This window comes from Choloepus didactylus, chromosome 1 (assembly GCF_015220235.1).
Source record: "Choloepus didactylus isolate mChoDid1 chromosome 1, mChoDid1.pri, whole genome shotgun sequence".
Lineage (NCBI taxonomy): Eukaryota > Metazoa > Chordata > Mammalia > Pilosa > Megalonychidae > Choloepus > Choloepus didactylus.
Window position 1 is genome coordinate 146,572,340 of NC_051307.1, and position 22,480 is coordinate 146,594,819.

Sequence of the window (22,480 nt, forward strand, 5' to 3'; positions counted from 1 at the left end):
TAACATAGAAACCCTCATTGTCACATGATTAATGATTGAGGAATTGAGATAGAGGAGGTGATATTTTGTCATACCATCTGAACAGTGGAATTGTAAACAGTGTAAAGGTAACAAGCTATTCTTATCGCAACAGTCACATGACTTTCTCCCACTTGTAATGAATTTCCAGGTTTCCTTTCTACCCATTGGGATGGTAGCGGTCACAGCTGGCCTGTCTTGGCTGTGTCTGTAACTACTAAGAGATATTTTGGCAGGTGGTTTTCTCAGATTATGGCAGGTTAAATTAAATTATTTTGAATTTAATGTACATTATTTTGATGAGAACTAAATTGGTTGTTTAAAGGATGGAGATTCATCTTTATACAAACCACTTTATTTCCTGCTAGAACATCCTTTTACTATTGTGAAGACATAAACATTGTCTACTTCTACTGAAATAGAAATAAATATACTGACAAATTACATTTTTGAAAATTGAAGATACTCTTATTAACAGACTAAATGAGAGACATTAAATACTTGATTATTAATGCTAATAGAAAAATGTAAAGGATATGGTTTGTTAAAAACAGAAGATGCATTGTTAAAGCTTTGGAGTGCATTTTATTTTTATTATATTAGCACATGAATTGAGGAAGCCATATGGTGAAAATCTGATTCTGGAGAAAACTGAAGGTTCTCATTTTTTTCTTGTGTCCCACTGTTCATCACCTTTCAAAATACTCAAAATAGTACTTTCTGCTGCATCCAAACTTTACTTGAAGCAAGGAAAAGTAGTTAAAAGCTTTCACTTAAAATTACTTTGCTCGTTGCTACTAAATATAAGTAAAAGCAAATGGAAATAACATAGAACTTAAGTGAGCAAGAGAAGGACATCTTCAGATGATGTGGATGCTGTATCTAAGAATAATTGAAGATTAACATTCTGGTGAAAGGCACACACAGAAAATAATTAACTGACTTATTCTAAACTGAAGACAGTTCTTTATGATGCATGCTTGAGGATATACTTGGCGATAAATTGGACAGCTAGCATGGTCTCTTTACAGGTTGACTTTATCCGAGACTCTGGAAGGAGAAAACAAAATTTGCCTTTATCTCGGAGTTCAAAGGCAAATGTGTGTTTGATGCCCAGATCGTAAGCCCAGTCTAAAGAAGAACCTGATGTCGGGTCTGTAAAACATAAGCAGTAGATATGTAGTTAGAGACAAATGCTAATGTTTTTCTCAAAATGGAAATTCACTGGTGTAAAATTAGCAATAAAAATAATAACATGTATATGGTCAGTTGTACTAATGAATGGGAGTAGTGGTCTGAATAGTAAAGTATAGTATAGTAAAAATAATTGTGGCTTTGGAATCTACCATCCTTTTTAAAATTGTGTTGCATCTTTTAAATTATATTTTGGTTAGGTCAGTGCCAAACTGAGCTTATGTTTCCTGGGCACACATTGTTGGAGATGGAGGTGATCTGAGCAAGTGCAAATATCAGAGAAAACCAATTGAGGAGGAGTCACTGGTCACTGAAAACTAAGGAAAACTACACATACAAGCTTTACAAAACTGCATCCTTGCTAATAGTTCAGTTCTCATGCTATTCATGTTACTAGGATAAACTATTTTATAGTTAAAAGACAAAGAAAGTTTAAATCAGTTATTTAAAGGAAGAAATTAATCCCTAGTCTGATTTTTCTATGTCCAGTTTTATGAAATGTCATTAAGGATGCTATTAGTTGGTAATAAAGATCAAAAAAATAAACACACGTCTAGAGGTTGTATACATATATGATTTACACAAGGGCATATAGATACTATAAAATGCAGTTATGTGTATTTTGCTTTATGTAATAGAGAAAAATATTTTGTTGTAAATAAAATCATTTATATTTTAGAACAAGTAAATGAGTTTAACTGATATCAACATTTTAGGTTTGAAAGATAAGAATTCAAAGCTGTGAGGAAGAAGTACAGAGAAGGAATATTTTGGTGGAAAGCAATAGGGTTGGTTCTTAAATTATTCAAAGAAGAGTTATTAAGCCTTTAATATGTATAATATACCTTACTTGGCACTGCAGGGGTGGGTGGTTCAGGAACGAAGGTGAAGAAGATGCTATTTGTGGGCTTGGGAACTTCCAACTTAATGGGGAGAAGTCAACATGCAAATCAAAAGAGACAGGGCAGAATATACTCAATACTATAGGAAAAGTACAATATCTTATGAAATTTAAAGGAAAAAAGATATTAGGCCTGGTCAGAAGAATGGTATTTCATGCTGAAAGCCTGCTCAAATAGCACCTTCCTGATGGAGATGGTATTTGAGTAGGGCCTTGAAGAAAGAGTAGTATTTTTTCCTGGTGGAGATGGAAGAAAGACCTTTTGGGCAGTGAAATACAAGGATGGAAAAGCATGGAGATCATTTGGGGGGCCAGTAGGACTGGAGTAAAAATAGCAGAGATTTTGTGGGCAAAGCTTGGAATACCTGGTTAATCAGGATTAGGGGTTTAGATTTTGTTTGGGAGGCAATTACAGCCACTTTAGTGCTATAATTTAGGACAGTTAATCTACATGGGAAAAGGCAGAGACCAGTTAGAAGGTATTGTGAAGTGAAAGTCTGAACCAAGATAGAGTCATCACACTGGAAACAGAATTGAGGGGCTCTGTGTAAGAAACATTGGAATAGAAGAATCATAGAATTTAATAAAAAAAATTGAGGGTTCAATATGAGTGGCTGGAAAAAATGGCATATTATTAACAAACAGGCAGTTATCAAGGATTTAGGGTGGTAGTGGGGAAAAGACAGGGCAAAGGAAGATAAAGGGTCACATCTATCAGGCAATCAGTCATTCAAGAAAATGGTGGGGAAAATGAATTCTGAAATTATTGGTAGAAGCATGTTAGGTGAAATTGGTGTGCACACATTTAGGATCATTATGTCTTTCTTGGTGGATGGATCCTTTTAATATCTAATGTCCCTCTTTGTCTCTAGTAAATCTACTTTATCTGATCTTAATATAGCCACTCCTGTTTTTTTTAAAAAAAATAATGTTTGCATTGTGTATCTTTTACCATCCTTTTACTTTCAGCCCACCTAGATTGTTATTTTTGAAGTGAGTGTCTTGTACACAGCCTATTGTTGGATCATGTTTTTTATCCACTCTGTATTTTAATTAGTATATTTAAATCATTTACATTTAAATAAATTATTGATGTGTTGTGGCTTAAATCAACTTAATGTTGATTTAATAATGCTTAAATGTTGCTTATTACCTTGATTTCTCATCTCCATTTTGTTTGGAGAACTTCCTTTAGCTATTATTTAAGGTTAGGTCTGCTGGTGACTAATTCTCTTAATTTTCCTTCATCTGCAAATGCCTTATTTCTCCTTTGTTTCTGAAATATATTTTCACCAGATGTAGAATTTGCGGTTAACAGTTCTTTTCTTTTTCACTCGAGAAATCTTTTCACTTTTTTTTTTTAAATTATATGATTTTATTAAAGTGTCTCACACAACTGTGGGGATGCATGAGTCCAAATTCCATAAGGCAGGAGGCCTGATTCCAAATTCTGTAGGGTAGGCAGTGAACTGGTAACTCTGATGAAGGTGTTCAATGAACTCCCCAGGAGATACTGGCTAGCCAAAGAAGAGGTGAATATTCTCTCTCTTCTCCCTTAAAAGTCTTTAACTGATTTGATTAAATCCAGCTGATTGAATTCTCTCATTGTGGAAGACATACCCTTCATTGAAGTAATCAGTCACAGATGCAGTCAATTGACTGATGATTTAATAAATCAGTCTTCTGGTTTATTAACCAGCCACAAGTGTCCTTGCAGTAACTGTTAGCCAGTGCTCACTTGACCAGATACCTGGGCACTATCACCTGGCCAAGGTGTGTGCTGTCACTTCTTTTTGGCCTCTATGGCTTCAGATGAGAAATCTACTGTCATTTGAATTGCTTTTCCCCTATAGGTACTGTACTGTTTTCTTTTGGTTGCTTTCAAGAGTTTTTTGTCTTTATTTTCCAGAAGTTTAATTATGATGTGTCTTGGCATGAGTTTCTTTGAGTTTATTCTGTTTGGGTTTCACTTGGCTTCTTGACTTTGTTAGTTTATGTCTTTTGCCAAATTAGGGAAAATTTCAGCCATTATTTCTTCACATATGTTTTCAATCTCATTCTATTTCTCCTTTCCTTCTAGGACTCTGATGACATGAATGTTGGATATTTTGTTAACTGTGCTACAGGCCCCTGAAACTCCAGCCTGCTGGGGCAGAGAGCACTTTCCTGAAGGGAAAAGGTCAGAAAGAAGAGGAGGGACCTGAAGAGAGAAACTTGGAGAACATATATATTTTTGGAAAATGTCTACTTTTAGAGGCAATCAGCAGAGACAGTAAAAGGAAGGAGGAGACTGAAAATCAGAGAGTTCAGTGTCAAGGAAACCAAGGGAATGGCAAGAAGGAGCGTCAGCAGGGTCAAATGTTGCGGAAAGTTTATGGAGCATGTGAGCTGTGATAACAGTAATGGCTTCAGTGATCAAGGAAGGTGACATTTTTAGCTAGAGTTGGGTTTATTTTCATTAGAAATAAAGCACATCAAGATAAGTCTTCAGAATTGTGTCTTGCATGATGATTTAGAGTTTAATCTAAATCTAATCTAGCTGCACCAGCTATCCATTTACAGTTAAGCAGACTCTTAGATTTCAAAGGGTTAAAGTATATTTATTCCATTCTGAGAAATTTACTGTATGTGAAATTTCTCATTAATAGTGCTGATTGAGCACATAGATTATTTGTGATTTTTTAATAATTGTGTGATATTGAGTGTAATAGAGTTTCAAGATATCATTTTTGAATCTTCTAAACCTTAATTTTGCAAACAAAAACCTGTATTAAGGCATACAATTAATACAATATCCAAAGCTTTCTTTTGTAAGACACACAATTATAAAGCTTAATTTGTTGAACATATTAGTCTTTTATTTATCTCCATGTGCACCCACTAAAATATGAGTATACCTTTATAAAATGTAATAGCAATGACTTACCATACACAAAGCACCCTCCTAAGTGCCTTACATATGTTAACTCATTTAATTAATTCCTATCACAAGTTTATGATACAAGCACTAATAGGCATTTTATGTCTGAGAAAATTTAGACACAAAAAGATTAAGTAATGTTCTCAAAGACATCTAGCTATCAAGTGGTGGAGTCAGGATTCAAACCTAGGCTGTGTCTCCAGAGTTGGCACTGTTAACCATTGTACTGCACCATCTAATGAATGTCAATCTATAGTACACCCAGTGCAAAGTCTTCATTGAGTTCTACAAGATAATGTTTTGTTATTTTTTGACAATATATTCTTTATATCATTACTAAAAATTGTTTCTACTTATTTCAAGGCACAATCTTAGGCTCAGGTAACTTACTAGTATTCAAGAAAAACATGTTAAAGTAAAACTCTACCAAATGAGAAATACGGTTTCAGCCCCAAAGAACCCACTTAAAGTGAAACTGGTGACTCATGTTTGTTGCATCTACTACCTACTTGATAGCATGTCTTCTAGAAAAGTATAGCTCTTGTTAAAAATATTATGAACATGAATTAAACATACTAGTCCACACTTTTATGTCAACACTAAGTGATAATTCTATTTGAAGCAAGAGCAAATTGAAATATTTTCTCTGTACCTCTGTTTCCCCTTAATGTAATCTCAGAATGTGGAATGCAGAGTTTGGGTTTTGTGGGCTACAAATTTGAAGTCTTGACTTTCTCCTTTTCAAAATGTGGATTGGTATAGAGTAGTGAAAATAGCAGTAGGTTGAGAATAAGGAGCAGATGTAGCAGTTTTGGTGTGTGTGGGACTTTGAAATAATGCAGGCTACCTGATTCCTATCAATTCAAATAACTATTCTTGCTAACTAGGTGCTATGTTCAGTTATTTCTAAGATGGTGAAAGATTGAATGTGTTATCAATGTGCAAATTCAAACATTTCACATTCTTTCAAAATGACTATTTAAATTTTGGTGCCATCTAAATTTTGCCGCTTTTTTTGAGGGCAAAGTGATAGGTAAGTCATTTTGATCTGTAGAGCTGAATTTTGTACCTGGTCTGCTCCAAAGTGATAAAAATCTTTTTGTATCTCAATTTCATAGACTATAAAATGAGGCATTTAGAGTACATGACTCTCAGTCCCAGTTTCATTTTAGAATTACTTGGGGGTACTTAAAATGCTAGTTTCTGGGCTCCACCCCAGAACAATGAAATCAGAATCTCTGAGGATGGGGCCTGGTCATTCATATATTTAAAAAGCTGCATTATTCTAATGGTAAGCCATAGACTAGATCATCTCCTAGCTTTTTCCTTGGTTTCACATTCTATGATTTTAAAACTTATCTTCTGTATTTGCTTCTTATGTTCAAATTGCAAGCTTATATCTACTTTCTTTTCTGAAGGTCAGAGATCTCTCTGCAGTTTGGGTTTTACAAATGCTCTCTCATCCCTGTTCTGTTTCTATCAGTGTAAAAACCCAAGAGAGAAAAAATGCTAGATGTTTTCCCCAAATCTTGGGACTTGGTAAGTGACAATCAGGATATGTAATGACTACACTTTAATTGTGGGGTGGCCTCATTTTCTATTCTTACCAAGTCAACCACTCTCCTACCCCCTGCTTCTCATGAATGTTTGATTAACATTCAATCAGATGCTTTATGAAAGCAGTCACTCCTAGAAATTTTGAACATTTATCAAGCTGCTGCAGCCTGTATGGAAAAGACAATTCTTTCTAAATCTGAATTCTTTTAAAGATGTTTTAATATAATACAATAAAAGATTTAGCAATACTGCTACACAATTGTACAGAATAGTAATTTCTCTTGACCCTCTCCTCCCATTTGCCTTTGCATTTTGCAGGTGTTACATGAAGGTAGGATCTATCAATGTCTATTTGGCCATATACTCCTTCCAGTTAAAGTGAAACTTTCTTGAGAGCAAGTCTTGTGACTTGACTCTTCCCATTTCTCTCTCAAAGCTCCAAAGTGCTTAGGTCAGTGCTACTAATTCTTGTTCATTAGTAAATACTATTGCTACATGTGTAGGTACTACATAATTTATTGTTCATTAAAATGAACAAGTTTATAGGAATTAAGTAATCACAAAAACAGGAATAAAAAGATTGTGATGAGATACCATACATAGTTCTGGTACTCTCACACTTTGCATATAAGTAAAATGATAATCCTTTGAAGCTCTAGCTGCCACTTGCAAATTTTGTTCCTGTTTGTGACTCTTTACTCTTTGCCATGAAGAATATCTTTGTGGGTTTTCCTGGCTCAGGAGAGTTGCTCTTATTTTATGTCTGGATGGCGTATCTGTCCCTGCTCTTTCTCAGTATCCACTAAGCAAATTGCCCTTTTAAACTGGTGTTCTAATCTGTCCTCCTGGTTTTCACTTTGCTCAGTTTTCACTGCCTCATCTTGTTGGGTGTATATCACCCATTTTAAAATCTCATCCACCTGTATATGTAATAAGTCCCCAGCATGGCTATATTGCAGCAAAATCTCTTTGGGTGCTGGAGACTGGCTGTGTCACTTAGTTTCTCTTCGGACTTTTAACAAGGAAGAGTAGTTGATAGGTGATTGCTGATGACTTTTCTCAGGGGATGTCTTGTGTCATCACTTATGACACCAATGGAGCCTCCAAAAAGTAGGGTCTAAATTGTATGTGATGACTCTTGCTTTTTCAAATTTCACAGGAATTGTTGAGGATGAGGACTTTTAGTTCCCAGTTTACATAGCTTGGGCTAAGGAACTGGCTTAAAAACTGTGTCTAGGTGGAGCTATGGGTCCACATGCAAATATTTATTTTCTCAATCCACAGATTCTAAAAGTATAATGGAATTATAAGTGTATGTTTGATGGTGATGGGATGGTCTATAAAATGTTTACAAGTAAAAAAGCAATTTTCATGCCCCAAAATTTTGGGTATTATTGTTCTAGACAGTGATAGGTGCTAACTTAAGTGCAGTCTGCTGTGATTTCAACCCATGTGTACTCCCTTTAGGTAAGCCAGGATACCACTTTCATTGATCAAGTTTACAGAAAACAATTCTGCTATTGTTTCATGCCCCACACTAGGCTAGACATTATATAGGACTCAGAGGAGATCTAAAACATAATCCTTGCATTTGAGGAGTTAACAGTTTTACTAGGAAGTTAAGGTTTTATGAGCAGTTTCATTGGAAATTTTGTGTAAAGTTTGGGATTAAGAACTGAAGCTCAAAATTTGGTTTGGAGAAAAGGTGATTTTACTAAAGTATTCCCAAACTAGGATCAGTAGGGCTTGCTATAAAAGCATAAATGATTTCACCTTTCATGGTCTGAGTAAATATAATAAATTTGAAAATAAAAATATCTTTCATTGTGAAACTGGCTGCCTACCCATTTTCCCACCAGAAAAGGGAAAAGACTAGTTGCATGAGGGCAATGCCAAGGAAGAAAGAGTTAAATTTAAATATTTATAAAAATTAGAGAAAGACATAAAATGTCACCACTGAATGATGTCATAAGTGATGACCCAAGACATCCTCTGGAAAAGTCTCCCTCAGAATCAGCTATAAATGGACAAATCCCATTTGCTTCAAACTCTGAAGTATGATAGAGACTAGAGTAGGACTACACAAATACTGAATTGAAGGAAAAGAAAAAGAAACACCCAAATCAGGTAGGACACTTACTGCCCAGACCTGCTAGTCTGGACCATTCCCTTCATTTGGTCCTGCACAGCTTGGGAGTTGCACAGAAGCAGCAAGGCCTCCTGCTGTGGATGCAGACTATGGAGCCATTTACAGCAGTGAGTTAGAACCTCACACATATGCAGGCACAGAGACCCAGGGCAGAACAAAAGAGGCTGAGGAGTGCTGCATATAAAAGTGCCTCCAGGGGGGAAAAAGAGACTAGATCAATCAAATCACACTCAATCCAGTCTGTCTCTGTTTGCTGGACTGCCTAAATGCAAAATTAGGTTTTCTGGATGGATCCCTTCTGGGTCTCCAGGGCAGGATACTCTAACAGGGAAGAAACTGGAGGCAGAAAAGCCTCACAGAAAAAAAAATTGCGGGTGGGGGGAACACTGAACTGTTGTAAGACAGGATCGGTCACAGAACTGAAAACTGGGATTAAAAGGGGTCACTGAGTGAGGGAGAGAATTTAAACAAATCACAGGAGCTGGGGAGAAAATTCTGTGGGGAAAAAACAAACAAACAAACAAACAAACAAAAACCAAATAGAATAGATAAAGATTCCCAGAGAAGGGACAGACAAAAGGAAACTTTCTCCTGGAGGTGAAACAGTTTCACAAAAAAGGGTAGTCTTAAAAATTTTACTGCATATCCAGGACAAGAATCAGTTCCTCATACAAGAATGGAAGCAATCTGAACAGCCAAATATGGGTTACTCTAAAGGTCCAGAATAAGTTGACCAAGCTTCAAAGAAGATCCTTACCATAAAGCCAATCAACAATAAGACCCTAAGCAAGAGGAAGAAACTGACCTTCAGAGTTTCATCAAAATAATTAGATGACCAGACATCAGCAAAAAATTATAAGCCATACTATGAAACAGGAGGATATGGGTCAGTCAAAGGGAAAAAAAATGAAAACTTCAGAAGAGACACAGACTTTGGAACAAATAATCAAAGATGTTCAAACAAATCTCCTAAATCAATTCAATTCCTCCTTGAAGGAAAATATGGATTGGAATAAACTAAGGGTGGGTATAAGACAAAAAGATATTAAGAAGGCAATGTGTGAGCATAAAGAAAAATTTGGAAAGTTTAAAAAGAAGCATAACAGAAATTATGGGGATGAAAGGCACAATAATGGAGATTAAAAAGGCACTAAAGACATACAACAGCAAATTTGAACAGGCAGAAGAAAGAATCAGTGAACTAGAAGACAGGACAACCAAAATCACACAGTCAGAACAGGTAGAGAAAAGAATAGAAAAAAATTGAGCAGTATCTCAGCATGAAGCATGCAAATATACATATCATGATTTCCCAGGAGATGAGAAGTGAAAAGGACCAGAAAGAATATTTGAGGAAATAATGACTGAAAATTTCCCAACTCATTTGAAAGACATAAAAATACATGTCCAAGAAGTGCCACATACTTCAAACAGAATAAACCCTAATAGACCTCCTCCAATACACATACTAATCAGAATGTCAAATGCCAATGATAAAGAGAATCCTGAATTCAGTAAGAGAAAAGTGATTTGTCACATACAAGTGATCCTCAATAAGACTAAGTACTGATTTCTTATCAGAAACCATGGAGGTGAGAAGACAGTGGTATGATATATTTAAGGAATTGAAATAGAAAAACTGCCAGCCAAGAATGCTTTATCCAGCAAAAACTGTCCTTCAAAAATGAGGGAGAGTTTAAAATAGTTATAGATACACAGAATCTGAGAGAGTTTGTCAACAAAAGACCTGCCCTACAAGAATTAGTAAAGGGATTTCTGAAGGTTGAAAGGAAAAGACAGGATAGAGTGGCTTGGAGTCATGTGAATAAGTGAAGATCTTCAGTAAAGGTAACTATAAGGATAAATGCAAAACCCAATAGTACCGTATCCTCAATATATAACCCTACCCTTTATTAAATGGAGAAGTTGAATGCTTTTTAAAATTATTATTAAACAGTTTCTTATTTTGCTGCAAGGCTGTTGCTTCATTGTATGAAAATAGCACCAGCAAACATAGTATATCACAAAATTAAGATAACATTGTTCCTCATCAGACACTGTACAACTAACAAAAACTTATTTCCACTCCCAGTTATTTCTAATATTTTAATTGGTATTATATTAAATACTTAATATTTTAATTAAGTATTTTGACCCCAATCCAGGGATGAATGTAAGCAATGTTTACCATATTATATGTTACAATATAATATAGTATCTATATAATATATATATAAAATTATATATATATTATATATTAAGATAACAATGTTACGTTTGAATTACATAATTTTTACAAGTAGTTTTTATCTCAGATAATTTCAGAAATTTTGAATATAAGAACTAGATCCTAGCCTACAGGATGATGTGAAAAAAGATGTGTTTCTTGTTTGTCTGCTATCATTAGAAAGTTAAGGGGTATTTTCTCTCAATAACATAGTTGGAATGAGTAGTTTCTGCTTTTCTATTGGTATTGCTAAAAGCTGCTATTATAAATCTCTATCCACCACTAATTTAAAATAGTGATTGCTACATTAAGTTGTTTCAGATTAGTTTATATAGGGGTTCCATTTTCCACCCCTCAATAGATTTTATGTATTTTTCATATACATCTTCACTCATTAGTTCATCAGGTTCTGAAGGATTACTCAGTGTCATCTTGATCAGCCAACCATCTTCAAAACAAGGTTTGTTGATAAGTCCAGGATTTTCTGCAAGAACTTCATTAATTTCTATTACTTCTCCTGATAGAGGAGAATAAAGTTCACTAGCAGCTTTCACACTTTCCAAAGTATCAAAGTCATCTTGCTTCAATTTTGTCCCAACCTCGGGCAGACTACAGTAAGCAACATCAACCAAAGCTTCCTGTGCAAAACTGCTGATCCCCATTTCTCCAATCCCATTTTCTCTTGTTTTTCATTCATGTTTGCCTGGTAATGTCCACCCTGAGAGCAGAGCGTGGCTAGTGCGCAGGGTCTGGATGACACCTGCCCACAACCCCCAGCCATAGTGGGGAGGATGTGGTGGGCACTGTGGCTGTGAGCAGGCTGCACACAGCAGCCTGTGTGCTCCCCACTGTGGGCAGTGCTGTGAGCACAGGGGAGTGGAGAGTCACTGCACGGCAACTTGGGTACCCAACTGGCAGGGACCATAACTCTACCCTTTAGATCCTATAAGAGTCAGAATACAATTCAACAGGAAAAAGTCATATTTCCTGATAATGGACACAGAAACTATAAAGAAGCAGTATGGGGTGAATACAACATAAAGAGGGGAAATGGAGAGATATTGGAGCAGAGAACATATATGCTGTTGGAAGCTAAGTTGGTGTCTTTTCAAATTAGTAGGTTACAGACATAGATTTTATAATCCAAACCCCAGGGTAACCACAAAGGACTTAAAAAGTATACAGAAACAGAAATGAGAAAGGGATTAGATATATCACAAAAGATCAACTATACAGAAAAGGAGGCTGCAATAAAGGAAAAGAGAGACAAAATAGATATGCCATATAAAAACCAAAGGACAAAATGGCTAAAGTAAGTGCCACCTTTACAGTAATAGCACTCAATGTAAATGGATTTAACAACCAGTCAAAAGACATAAATTGGCAGAATGGATAAAAAAATATGATTCAACTGTACGTTGTTTGCAAGAGACTCCCCTTAGACCCAAATACACAAATAGATTGAAAATGAAAGGATGGAAAAAAGAAAAGATGATTCACGCAACTGGTAACCAGAAAAGAGCTGGCATAGCAATACTAATATCAGCCAAAATAGACTTTAAATAAAAAAACTGTTAGAAGATATAAAGAAGGAGACTATATATTATTAAAAGGGTCAAACCATAAGAAGAAACAACAATCATAAATATGTATGCACCTAATCACAGTGCCTCAAAATACATGAGGAAATCACTGGCAAAGGGAGAAATGGACATCTCTACACTAATAGTTGAAGACTTCAATACACCATTCTCATCAATAGATAAAACATTTCAACGTAGGATCAATAAGGAAACAGAGAACTTGGATAATATGATAAATGTACCAGACCTAACAGTTATATACAGAACATTGCACCCCAAATAGCAGGATATACATTCATATCAAGTGTACATGGATCATTTTCTGGGATAGACCGCATGTTGGGTCCCAAAATAAGTCTCCAAACATTTAAAAAAAAGATTGAAATTATACAAAGCATCTTCTCTGACCACAATATAATGAAGCTGGAAATCAATTATAGGTAGAGAACTGGAAAATCCATAAATACATGGAAATCAAATAGCATACTTGAAACAATCAGTGGGTCAAAGAAGAAATTGCAAGAGAAATCAGTAAATATCTCAAGGCAAATGATAACATACGAGAACACAGCATATCAAAACTTACGGGTTGCAGTGATGGTAGTGCTGTGAGGGATATTTATAGCCCAAAATGCTTACATTAAAAAAGAAGAAAGGGCTAAAATCAAAGACCTAATTGCATATCCGGAGGAACTAGAAAAAGAACAGAAAACTAAACCCAAAGCAAGCAAAAGGAAAGAAATAACAAAAATTGGAACAGAAATAAATGAGAGTGAATAAAAAACCATCGAGAGCCTTAACAAAATCAAAACAAAATCAAATTGATATTTGATGAATTTCTCTTATGAATACAGATGCAGAAAGCCTCAAGAAAATATTAGAAAATTGAGTCCAACAGCACATTAAAAGAATTATAACCATGATCCAATGAGATTTACCCCAAGTACGTAAGAATGGTCAACATAAGAAAATCAATTAATGTAATATACTGCATTAACAAAACAAAGGGAAAAACTATATGATCATCTCGATTGATGTAGAAAAGGCACTTGAGAAAATCCAGCAACATTTCTTGATAAAAAACACTTATAAAACTAGGAAAAGAAGGAAACTTCCTCAACATGATAAAGGATATGCATGAAAAACCCCCTACTAATATAATAATCAATGGCAGAAGACTGAAAAGTTTCACACTGAGATCTGGAACAAGAAAAGGATGCTCACTGTCACCACTGTTATTCAACATTGTACTGGATATTCTAGCTAGAGGAATTAGGCAAGAAAAAGCAATAAAAGGCATCCAAATTGGAAAGGAAGAAGTAAAACTTTCACTGTTTGCAGATGACATGATCCTATATCTAGAAATTCCCAAAAAGTCAGCAACAAAGCTACTAGAGCAAATAAATGAATTCAGCAAAGTGGTGGGGTACAAGATCAACATGCAAAAATTAGTAATTTTTCTATACACTAGAAATGAGCAAACAAGAAAAAAAAGATCCATTTACAGTGGTAACTAAGGAGGAAGCTGTGATTGGGTTGGCTACCGAGGCTGTGGGGAGGAATGTAGGGCTAGGGGACCTAGAATCATACACATAGGGATACATTTAACCAATAATGCAAATGACTTATCCACAGAAAACTACAAAACTTTGCTTAAGGAAATCAAAGAAAATCTAAATAAATGGAAGGACATTCCATGCCCATGGATTGGAAGATTAAATATTAAGAGGTCAAGTCTACTCAAAATGATTTACAGATTCAATGCAATCCCAATCAAAATTTCAATAGCTTACTTTGCTGAAATGGAAAAGCCATTTGCCCAATTTATTTGGAAGGGTAAGTGGCTCCAAATAGCCAAAAACATCTTGAAAAAGAACAAAGTTGGAGAACTCATACTTCCTGATTTTAAAGCTTATTACAAAGCTACAGCTGTCAAAACAGCTAGCACTAGCACAAGGATAGATATCTAGATTAATGGAATCAAATTAAGAGTTCAAAAAGAAACCATCACATCTATGGCCAACTGATGTTTGACAAGGCTGCCAAGTCAACTCAATTGGGAAAGAATAGTCTCATCAACAAATGGTGCTGAGAGAATTGGCTATCCATATGCAAAAGAATGAAGGAGGACCCCTATCTCACACCATATGCAAAAGTTAACTAAAAATGGATCAAAGACCTAAATATAAGAACCAGGACTAAAAAACTCCTAGAAGAAAGCATAGGTAAGAATTTTCAGGATCTTTTGTTAGGCGATAGACTTTACACCCAAAGCACAAGCAACAAAAGAAAAAAAATAGGTAAGTGGGACCTCATCAAAACCAAAAACTTTTGCACATTAAAGGACTTTATCATGAAAGTGAAAAGACAGCCTATTAAATGGGGGAAAATATTTGGAAACCACATATCCGATAAGGGTTTAATATACAGAATATATGAAGAAATTCTACAACACAACAATAAAAAGACAAACAACCCAATTAAAAATGGGCAAAAGACTTAAATAGACATTTCTCCAAAGAGGAAATACAGTTGGATAAAAATCATGTGAATAATGTTCAACATCATAAGCTATTAGGGGAATGCAAGTCAAAACCACAATGAGATACCATTTCACACCCACTAGAATGGCTACTTTTAAAAAAACAAAATTACAAATGTTGGAGAGGATGTGGAGAAAAAGGAATGCTCATTCATTGCTAGTGGGAACATAAAGTGGTTCAACCACTGTGGAATACAGTTGGGAAGTCCTCAGAAAGTTAAGTGCAGAATTGCCATATGACCTGGCATTCCTGCTAGTAGGTATATACCCCAAAGAACTGAAAGCAGGGAATGAATAGTCATCTGCCTACCAATGTTTATCATGACATTATTCACAATTGCCAAAAGATGGAAGCAACCCAAGTGTCCATCAACTGATGAGCAGATAAACAAAACATGGTATAAACATCCAATGGAATATTTTTCAGTATTAAAAAGGAATGAAGTTCCAATTCATGCAACAACATGGATTAACCTTGAAGACATCATGTTGAGTGAAATAAACCAGACATGAAAGGACAAATATTGTATGATCTCACTGATATTAAATAATTAGAATAAGCAAACTCATAGACTGTGAATCTAGGATATAGGCTACCAGAGGGTGGGTTGGGGGTAGGGAATGGGGAGTCAATGCTTAAGTTGTACAAAATTTCTATTTGGGTTGATAGTAAAATTTTTTAAATGGATGGTGGTGATAGTAGCACAACATTGTGAATGTAATTAACAACACTGAATTATATATGTGAATGTGCCTAAAGTGGGGAAATTTTAGGTCCAATATAGGTTATTAGACTAAAAATTAAAAGAAAAAAACATGGGACTGCACAACACAGTGAACTCTACTCTAAATGATGGACTATAGTTAATAGTACAATTATAAAAATATTCTTTAATGAATTCTAACAAATGTACCACACTAATGAAAGGTGCTAATAGTAGGGTGGTATATGGGAAAAAATAATACACCCTAATATAAACTATGGGACAATTATGAATACAATTAAAATATTCTTTCATCAGTTCTAGCAAAGGTACCACACTAATGTAAAGTGTTAATAATGGGGGAGGGGTCGGTATATAGGAACTATATTTTCTGCATGATTTTTCTGTAAACCTACAACTTCTCTAATTAAAAAAATTATTTTGAAAAAAAAAGAGAGAATAAGGAATGGAAACTCCTCCCCAACTAATTTTCTTATTTGTTCCTGTGAGGATAAAATGTTGATGGGGCTGGGGTGGGCAACAGGTAGGTGGGCATATTAAACTGTAAATTTCCTTAAGTTAATAACCTCTATTGACCTTGTAACCTTGTTGTAAAAGTTCAGTATAATTTGTTCCTAGAACATTTTGATTAAAAAAAGAAAATGGCAGAATCAATCCCCTAGTTTCACATATAATTCAGAATCTTCTGTGGAAGCCAGAATTTAAATGAGAAATTCCACAATTCCAGATATCTTAACCCTAATTTGTGAATTTTACAATATTCTTTACTATATAAAGAAAATCATTAGAGAAAATGACATAGTCAATAATAGAGACAAACTTACAAATTGTTGATGCTATTGGGCCGTAGATGTAGCGGGTTTCATATCGAGTTGACAGAACATCTGTGCCAATCTTGGCAACTTTGCTCTGGAGAGAATGGAAAAGTTAGAGTGGAACAGTAGAATATTATGTAAATGCCCTTAGTTTACTGGAGATTTAAAAAGTCAATTTTACTCATTATGTATGACTCGATAATCAAAATAAAATGATTCAGTGAGAAAGTTCTTTTCAGTAAGATGTCATTGTAGAAACTCTTCTAAGTATATTATCAATTATAAACAATAATGCCATATCTCATTTTGTATTTCTACTCCTTTCTTTTCTCCATTCTTTTTCCTTCCTCCCTTCTTCTCTTTCCTTCCTCTCTCCTCCTTTCCTTCTCCCCTTCCTTCCTTTTTTCCTTCCTTCCTTCCTTCCTTCTCCCCCCTCCCTTCCATTCTCTCTCTCTTTTAAAATATAAATTCTTTCTTCTAAGATCTTTTCTGGCTTCAGATATTTCTCTCTTCCAAAGTCAATTTCTCTAGTCTTTTCCATATTCCTCCTTCCTTTGTCTTTATAGGTCCCATATTGCCACAGGATTTTTTTCCACTTGTCTGCTTTAAGCATGCCAAGGGAAGAAAGATGGTTGAGTCCTCTCTGAAGTATTTCTATTAGACTAGGGCTTCTCTTCTAGAGTGGAATTTCATGACCTTTAATAAATATTTGTGCATTAATAGACTAGACTATTCTATATTAATATTATAGAATTTAGTCATTAACATATTTGCACTCCAAATAAAGATTTTTTAGTCTATATGTATAATGTGTATAACCAAGAATTAAATTTTTTCTTAATTTAATTTCTGTATAAGAAGTTATTTTACCCAGAGTGGTCTGTTGTATATATATATGTATTTTTTAATCATTTAATATCATTTTCCTAAGGGTGGATTGAAATTTCATCACTGTATCTTTGTATAAATTAATCAAACCTATTGGTTCATATTCTCAGCAGACTGGTTAAAAAAATTAGTCTATGGACCACAATTTGCTTACATATTTGTTGTATATACACAGATGGTTTTATGAATAGGTCAAATCTCTACACCAATTCAAAATTAAATGTTGTTGTGCTGACTATAATTGACTGAGGTCAGTATACTTGTGACCTTTTGAAAATTTTTTTTTTTTTTTGGATGAGATGGTATTTGAACCCCAGCTTTTATGGGATGGGCTATAGTTTTTGACCACCATGGGATCTAGGACACTAAACTTTTATCTGCTTTATTTATTAACAGCTTTTCTTCTACAGATATTCAGAATATTTATCCATCTGTCCTTCTGTTTACCCTGTCAGTTCTTGGAATTTATTGGAACCCATATGCAGAGTTTTTTTTTTTGCTTCTTTTTAAAGGTAATATGATCATATCAGTTGTCATTGAAAGTAAAAGGATGCTTAGTGGATCATAGTTCAGGAAGGACAGTGTGTTCGTCATGAGGAAACTTCACAAACATTTATGATGTTCTTTGGATAATAAAAGAATATCATTTCAAGTTGATCAGGTGGATAAATATACAATGGATCTCCTTACATCTGGTGTCTGGGGGATGGGACTAGCAGAGGTCTTTGCTGTTCTATGAGGCTCTTGTTGTGTGTGGTTGTATGAAAAAATTTAAATTGCGAAAAGGAGCTGTGTAATAATAGAAATCTAATCTGGATCACCGGCCTAGACTTTATTCTCTATTGGCTTTATCATAGAATCACAGTTAAACATTTCATTATCTTTTCTCCAATTAAAAATTAATGTAAGGATTATAATTTTAACTCCAAAGGAAATTCCATTAGTTCTTTACTTTGGGATGAAAATGTTAACTTCTTTCAACAGGACCCAAGATGTTAATGGAGAGCAGACTGAAAGTCAAAGATGGTGTTAATGCATAAACCTCAGATTGTTTTCTACCTACCAGATCCTTGTGGTTAGGTGCCGGTTTTGAAGTGTATCCATAGGGAAACAATAGCATCTGGGAATAGGAGTGGAAGGTGATGTAGGCCTTGATTGATTCCAGGTGGCTTCGAATGAAGTCAGTGACCGCTTTCGTCTCTCTCTCGGACTCTGGTGTGTGTCCCCGATAGGTGTCAGAGCATGGGTCATCGGTGTCAGGCAGTGCTGCAGAGGACATGTGGATGAGAGCACTATCTGCTCCCCATCAGTGCAGCCCCCTCCTCTTCTGTTGGGGGTTCACCAAATGTTTAAACATTTTAGCCCCCCAGGTTCATAGGGGGCTTCAGTTTCTCTCTTGTCACCATCACTGCAGACTAACTTTGTATACACACCAGACTGTAAAAGATCTAGCCCATAGGAACATTCCAGCCTCATTTTATTTCCTCTCTGCTTACCAAGGACACAAGAATAGTACACAGAAGCAGCGCAGGGGTTGGAACCAATTCATCAATTCAACCCCATCTCTTCGCAGCTGGAGACTGGTGTAAATTATCTTCTCTGAGCCTGAGTTTCTGCAACCTGTTTCAGCCAGAAGCTCTCAATTAGGGATAGCTGCTGCTATCATATTCATTATAGCAGAATAGAATTAAAAGCTAGGGTGATATTTTCAACAAAATTAGGTAATGAAAAAAATATATGAATTGGTGCAGTGGTGAATATATTAACCTTGTATATATTTAATGATATATTTTATATCACTATTCTAAATTTATATTTAATGATATTTTGTATTTAATGATAAAGTCATATTTATGTAGCAAATACTGCATCACCTAATCCAACAGGCCTTTGCTTATAATTGCATTCTTTGTCTCAGCAGGTTGCTAAACATCTGAAGCACTGCCTCCATGTTGGTTTTAACCATTGGTTATTGTTCATCTTTTATTAGACCAGGGAGAGGACCTGAGGGCTCTCTCTGCAGATGTGCAGACACATCTAGATTGTGTCTGATTTTTAGCAAGTAAGACCTAATAAGAAAGAGATGGGTTAATAAACAACGATCCCACACACTCCCTCCTCTCCTCTTCCCCTACAAAGCAAGAACATTCATCACCACTCTATGGTAGTGATGGTTATTTTCTAGTTTATGGATAAGACAATTAACATTCTGAGAATACCTATCTTTAATGAGATAAGTAGGTGGTTTAGTCAAGTTTGGTAGTTAAACATTCTTTAGAGTAATTTTTCTCAAGACCAAGTCTACTACTCACAGCTCCATGAGGCATTAAAATTCCTGTTGAGGTCAGTGCCGATACATCTGGAGTTTTGGTTCTTGGAACGGTTTTTCCTCCACAAACGGTTCTGCAGGATTGAATGTTGGAAGTATTTATACAAGATCAGTTTGCATTTTTCAATTTGATCATTTCAGATTCTCTCTGCGGGTGTCCACAGCTTTATTTGAAATCTATCTAGTTAATTCGAGGTCCTCTATTATTAAGAAAGAAATCTTTTCTTATAATTTATAATATTTTTGGAAATGTAGTTTCTTGTATTAATATTCTTAGGCCTTGATGAAATAATTCAGTTAGTTTCAAAAACTGTTGATTAGTTCTCAGTATCAGAAAATGACCAATGGTTCTGAAATTACCTATAGTTGAAATGATAAGTTCATTACATCTTCCACTATTTGTAGATTCAGATATAATGTAAGTCAAATTGTAACTGTTGGAGCACAATTTTCAGAAAATACTTTAATTTGATAGTATTTGAAAGTTTAGTATTAATCTTACTTACCTACAATAGGACATTAAAGGATCCTGTTAAAAGATAGACAGACAAAAAAGAAAAAATAAAAGAAACAAAAAAAAAATACAAACAAAAACAAAACTAAACAAAAATGCAAAAAAAGAAAAAAAAGAAAAAAAAAGACAGATATCTCTCTTTATGTATTTTTTAAATACAATGAGTCCACCTCAAATCCTGTCCCAGTATGAAGGAATATAATGATTTTTGTTTTGAAATCAATGTGTCTATAATTTCTTTAAAGGCCATTTATTCTTTGCTTGAATATGCTTTTACCATATCGCATATGCATACATTTTCTTTATAATGATTGTTTTATTTCATTTTTCCAAGTTACTTTTGCAGTAGCAAATATTTCATATTATTTTAAGGACATCAGTGCAACTAAGAAATCATGCTTATTTTCATCTGAAACTGAGGCTTTAAAATATACACTTTTTATAACTGGAATTAACTTGTTACACAAACCTTAAACTTAAAGCATAACAATCAATGTCCATTAAAGTCAGTAAATAATATACATTTAAATACAAACAAGTGGATATAGAGCAGTACCTGTGTCCATGACCAAATATATCCATCAACGTTGAACACAGGAAGAACATAAAAATTCATTCGGTCCAGGAGTTTGGTCATAATTTTGTGTTTCCCATAAGTTTTGGTTGCCTGTAGGGGTAGGAAAAAAATAAAGCTATTGGTGTGAAGATTAGTTGCCATGAGGAAAGCTGTATTTTTTTTTCCTTAATTAATACTTGTAACTTTTTATTTTGAAGTAAGTATACACTTACTAGAAGTTGCAAAAATAGTCAAGTCCCATGTACCCTTCACCCAGTTTCCCCAAATGGTAAGGTCTTATATCACTACAGTACAATTTCAAAACCAACAAATTGGCAATGGTACAATACTGTTAACTAGACTACAGACAATATTCAGTTTTTTCACCATTTTTTACATGCATTCATTTGTATGTGTATGTAGGTGTATGTAGTTCTATGTAATTTTTACACAGGTAAAGATTCATGTAATCACCACCACAATCAAGATTCAGAACTGTTTCATCAGAGGGACTCCCTTGTGTTATCTCATTATAGTCGCACATAGCCCCCTTTTGTCCCTGTCTCTGGCAACTGCTAATCTGTTCTCCATCTCTGTAATTTTGTCATTTCAAGAACGTTACATAAATACAATCATACAGTATGCAACCTTTTGAGATTGTCTTTTTTCACTCAGCATGATGCCCTTGAGGTCTGCCCATGTTGTTGCATGTATCAATAGTCTGTTCCTTTTCATTGCAGAGTAGCATCCCGTGGTACGGACGTAACACTGTTTAATGATTCATCCATTGAAGGACATTTGGGTTGTTTCTAGTTTTGGGCTGTTGTGAATAAAGCATAGGAGCTTTTGTGCAGACATAAGTTTTCATTTCTCTGGGAAATGTCCTGGAGTGTACTTGCTGGGTTGTATGTTAAGTGTACATTTAACATTAAAAGAAATTTCCCAACTGTTTTCCAGAGTGGCTTTACCATTTTATATTCCCATCAGTGATGTATGAGGGATCCATTTTGTCCATATACTCAACAGCATTTGGTATTATCACTATTTTCAATTTAGCCATTTTGATAGATGTGTAGTGATATCTCATTGTGGCTTTAATTTGCATTTCCCTGATGACTAATGACATTCAACATCTTTTCATGTGCTTACTTGCCATCCATATTCCTCTTCAGTAAAATGTCTTTTCATGTCTTTTGCCCTTTTTCTAATTGGATTTTTTTTTTACTGTTGAGTTTTGAGCATTCTTTATATATTCTAGATTGGTAAGCTATAAGATTGGCAAATGATTTCTCTCAGTCTATAACTTGTCTTTTCCTCTTAAGCTTTTCTCAGAGCCAAAGTTTTAAATTCTGATGAAGTCCAATATATCAACTTTTTTTCTTTTATGGATTGTGCTTTAGGGGTAAAGTTCAAGAACTCATTGCTTAGCACTAGATCCCAAAGCATTTACTCCCATGATTGTTTCTAAAAATTTTATAGTTTATGCCCTACATTTAAGTCCAAGATCCAATTTGATTTAATTTTTTGTATAAGGTATGCGGTTTAGGTTGAGGTTCATTTTT

General features: G+C 34.8%; 1 protein-coding gene across 1 annotated transcript in view; it reads right to left on the reverse strand.

The window, feature by feature from the left end:
• Window positions 1-503: 503 nt before the first annotated feature.
• CPA3 (carboxypeptidase A3) overlaps window positions 504-22,480 on the reverse strand; it is a 39,029-nt gene continuing 17,052 nt past the window's right edge. The window contains exons 7-11 of the mRNA XM_037827574.1: window positions 20,919-21,029; window positions 19,832-19,922; window positions 18,583-18,785; window positions 16,641-16,725; window positions 504-1,173 (exon numbers count right to left, since the gene is read on the reverse strand). Of these exons, the coding sequence (XP_037683502.1) occupies window positions 986-1,173; window positions 16,641-16,725; window positions 18,583-18,785; window positions 19,832-19,922; window positions 20,919-21,029 (678 nt within the window). The 3' untranslated portion in view covers window positions 504-985. The remainder of the gene's footprint in view (window positions 1,174-16,640; window positions 16,726-18,582; window positions 18,786-19,831; window positions 19,923-20,918; window positions 21,030-22,480) is intronic.